At 30.7% G+C, this 2196-nt stretch overlaps 1 protein-coding gene across 1 annotated transcript; it reads left to right on the top strand.

Moving 5' to 3' along the window:
* The first annotated feature begins 276 nt into the window (after positions 1-276).
* Positions 277-1059, top strand: LOC129886342 (uncharacterized). The gene is made up of 2 exons (XM_055960991.1): positions 277-794; positions 874-1059. Exons 1-2 carry the CDS (start codon positions 299-301, stop codon positions 951-953), a joined length of 576 nt encoding a protein of 191 aa, XP_055816966.1. The 5' UTR covers positions 277-298; the 3' UTR covers positions 954-1059.
* The last annotated feature ends 1137 nt before the right edge of the window (positions 1060-2196 follow it).

The following is a 2196-nucleotide window of genomic DNA, read 5'->3' as shown; positions in this document are numbered from 1 at the left end:
CTTTAAAAAAAATAAAAAAAATCATCCCTTCTCTTTCTTCTTCTTCCAACACACTTTTAACGGCTAGCCACGGCGGTGAATTTTCTAAACTGCCATGGCAGCCTATTCTAACGTCCATTAACCTTCACCAGAAGACTGATTATCTTAATTGTATAATCTAATTTGTATTGTTGTTTTTATTATTGTTGTTGTTACAAGAAATTAAATTCCCGAAGTACGTACATGATAAAAACAAATTTTGATCTTAATATTTGAGATGGGGGATATTACAGATTCTCATGCAGATCAAGAGAAACATATGTCTTCATCGTCATCTAGTGAATTATCAGATCAATGCGACGAATTACAACGTTTAGAGGATGCACCACCTTTTTGGAGGAACCCTAATAAGAGGTTATCGAAACAACTTTCCATGTGTGAGATTCCACGTGACATTGCATGGGAAAAAAGACGTCGTCAATTTCTCCTTCAAGAGAGGAAAAAGAATATTATTGGGAATACTCAAGACCTTGAAGCTTATGTGACTGATGAGGATTTGAATGAACTAAAAGGTTGCATAGAATTAGGATTTGGATTCAACGAAGAAGAAGGACAAAGATTATGTAACACATTACCCGCACTTGATCTTTATTTCGCGGTAAATCGTCAGTATTTAACGAGCCCAATCTCTTCACCGGGTAGCAATAAAGGATCAATGTCATCTCCTGGTTCGTTGAATTCCCTCGGAGGAAGGTCATCATCGTTTGGAAGCCCTAGAAGTGATCATGTTGATGCATGGAAGATTTATAGCCCAGGTATTAATATAATTAATTGTAAGGTCTACGTACATCCTAGTCACTGGATATATTTGCTGATGATATAAATGTTGTGCAGGTGATGATCCTCAACAAGTTAAGACAAAGTTGAGGCATTGGGCGCAGGCAGTAGCTTGTTCCGTCAAACAGTCTTATTGAAGATGATGAAGGGGTGGTTCTGACTATGTTTTCTATTCAAGAAATTGATTTCCTCTTCATCGTATTGACCGATCTAGACCCTCGGACTTTTGCGGACTGAAATTTATGCGCCAATTGAAACAGAGCTACATAGTTTTAGCCGCTCAATTTCACCACTAGTTATGTTGATTCTCAATTTAGTTAATTGAGGCAACACGGATTTAAGAAGTTATATACACTACTGATATGTACATAATTATTTTATGTATTATTGTTGGTGTATTTTGACCTTTATTGATGATTGCTTCTCCTTTTTTTTTTTAAAAGAACTAGTTTAGAGTATGTGTTTTGCATCTGTGTTTCATGTTAATAAATAAAATTATATATTAAAAGAATAAACTTATTAAATAGTAGCAATTAATATTAAAATAAGTGTTATATCTATTTAAATGACATAAATATTATAATAATAATTAAATTACTATCTTAAAATCCTAAATATTAAAACAACTATTAAATTACTATTTTATTTAGTGTGAAATAATTTTTTAAAGGACAAAAAAGACGAACAATATTTCACTAACCTTGTTTGGATGGTTGTTACCCGTTGTATTGTATTGTATTGTTAGTTTAAATACAATATTTATTTTGATTGTATCCTATTGTTTAAATCGTATATTGTATTGTTTAACTCCATAGTTAGAATGAGATTTTTTATCGTTAGGTAACGACGAAAAGTCTCATTTTATGTAACGACTGATTTGGTGTGATCATGTTTTAATATTTTTTTCTCATTTTATCTTTATTTATTATTTAATAATAATTTTATTTTATCCTTTATCCTACCATTCCATAATATATAGCTCTATTCCGTATCCTACTTTTCTTGTAGGTTTATCATTCAAATTCTCGATGCATGACATTATATAACGACAGAGAACGATACAATCTATCCAAATATTGTATTCATTAAAATAATACAATACGATACAATACAACACAATATAATATAATACGATACATCATGAAACAATACATAACAACCATCCAAACAGAGTGTAAGAGGCTTGATGTTTTTAAATATACAAGAAAAAAAATGAAGTGATAAAAAAATCATCACGTACTCATGTTATAAACTGCCCAAACAACATATTAAAGACCAAATATTTGTGACCTCTTCGTCAGTGAAATTGCAATAAACTTGAAACTTTATATATAAAAAAGGTGAAATAAGTTTTAATATGCAAAATAAAAAAGTGGATTA

This window comes from Solanum dulcamara, chromosome 4 (assembly GCF_947179165.1).
Source record: "Solanum dulcamara chromosome 4, daSolDulc1.2, whole genome shotgun sequence".
Lineage (NCBI taxonomy): Eukaryota > Viridiplantae > Streptophyta > Magnoliopsida > Solanales > Solanaceae > Solanum > Solanum dulcamara.
The sequence above is the reverse complement of the archived record's forward strand: the minus strand, read 5'-3'. Positions and strand labels throughout refer to the sequence as shown.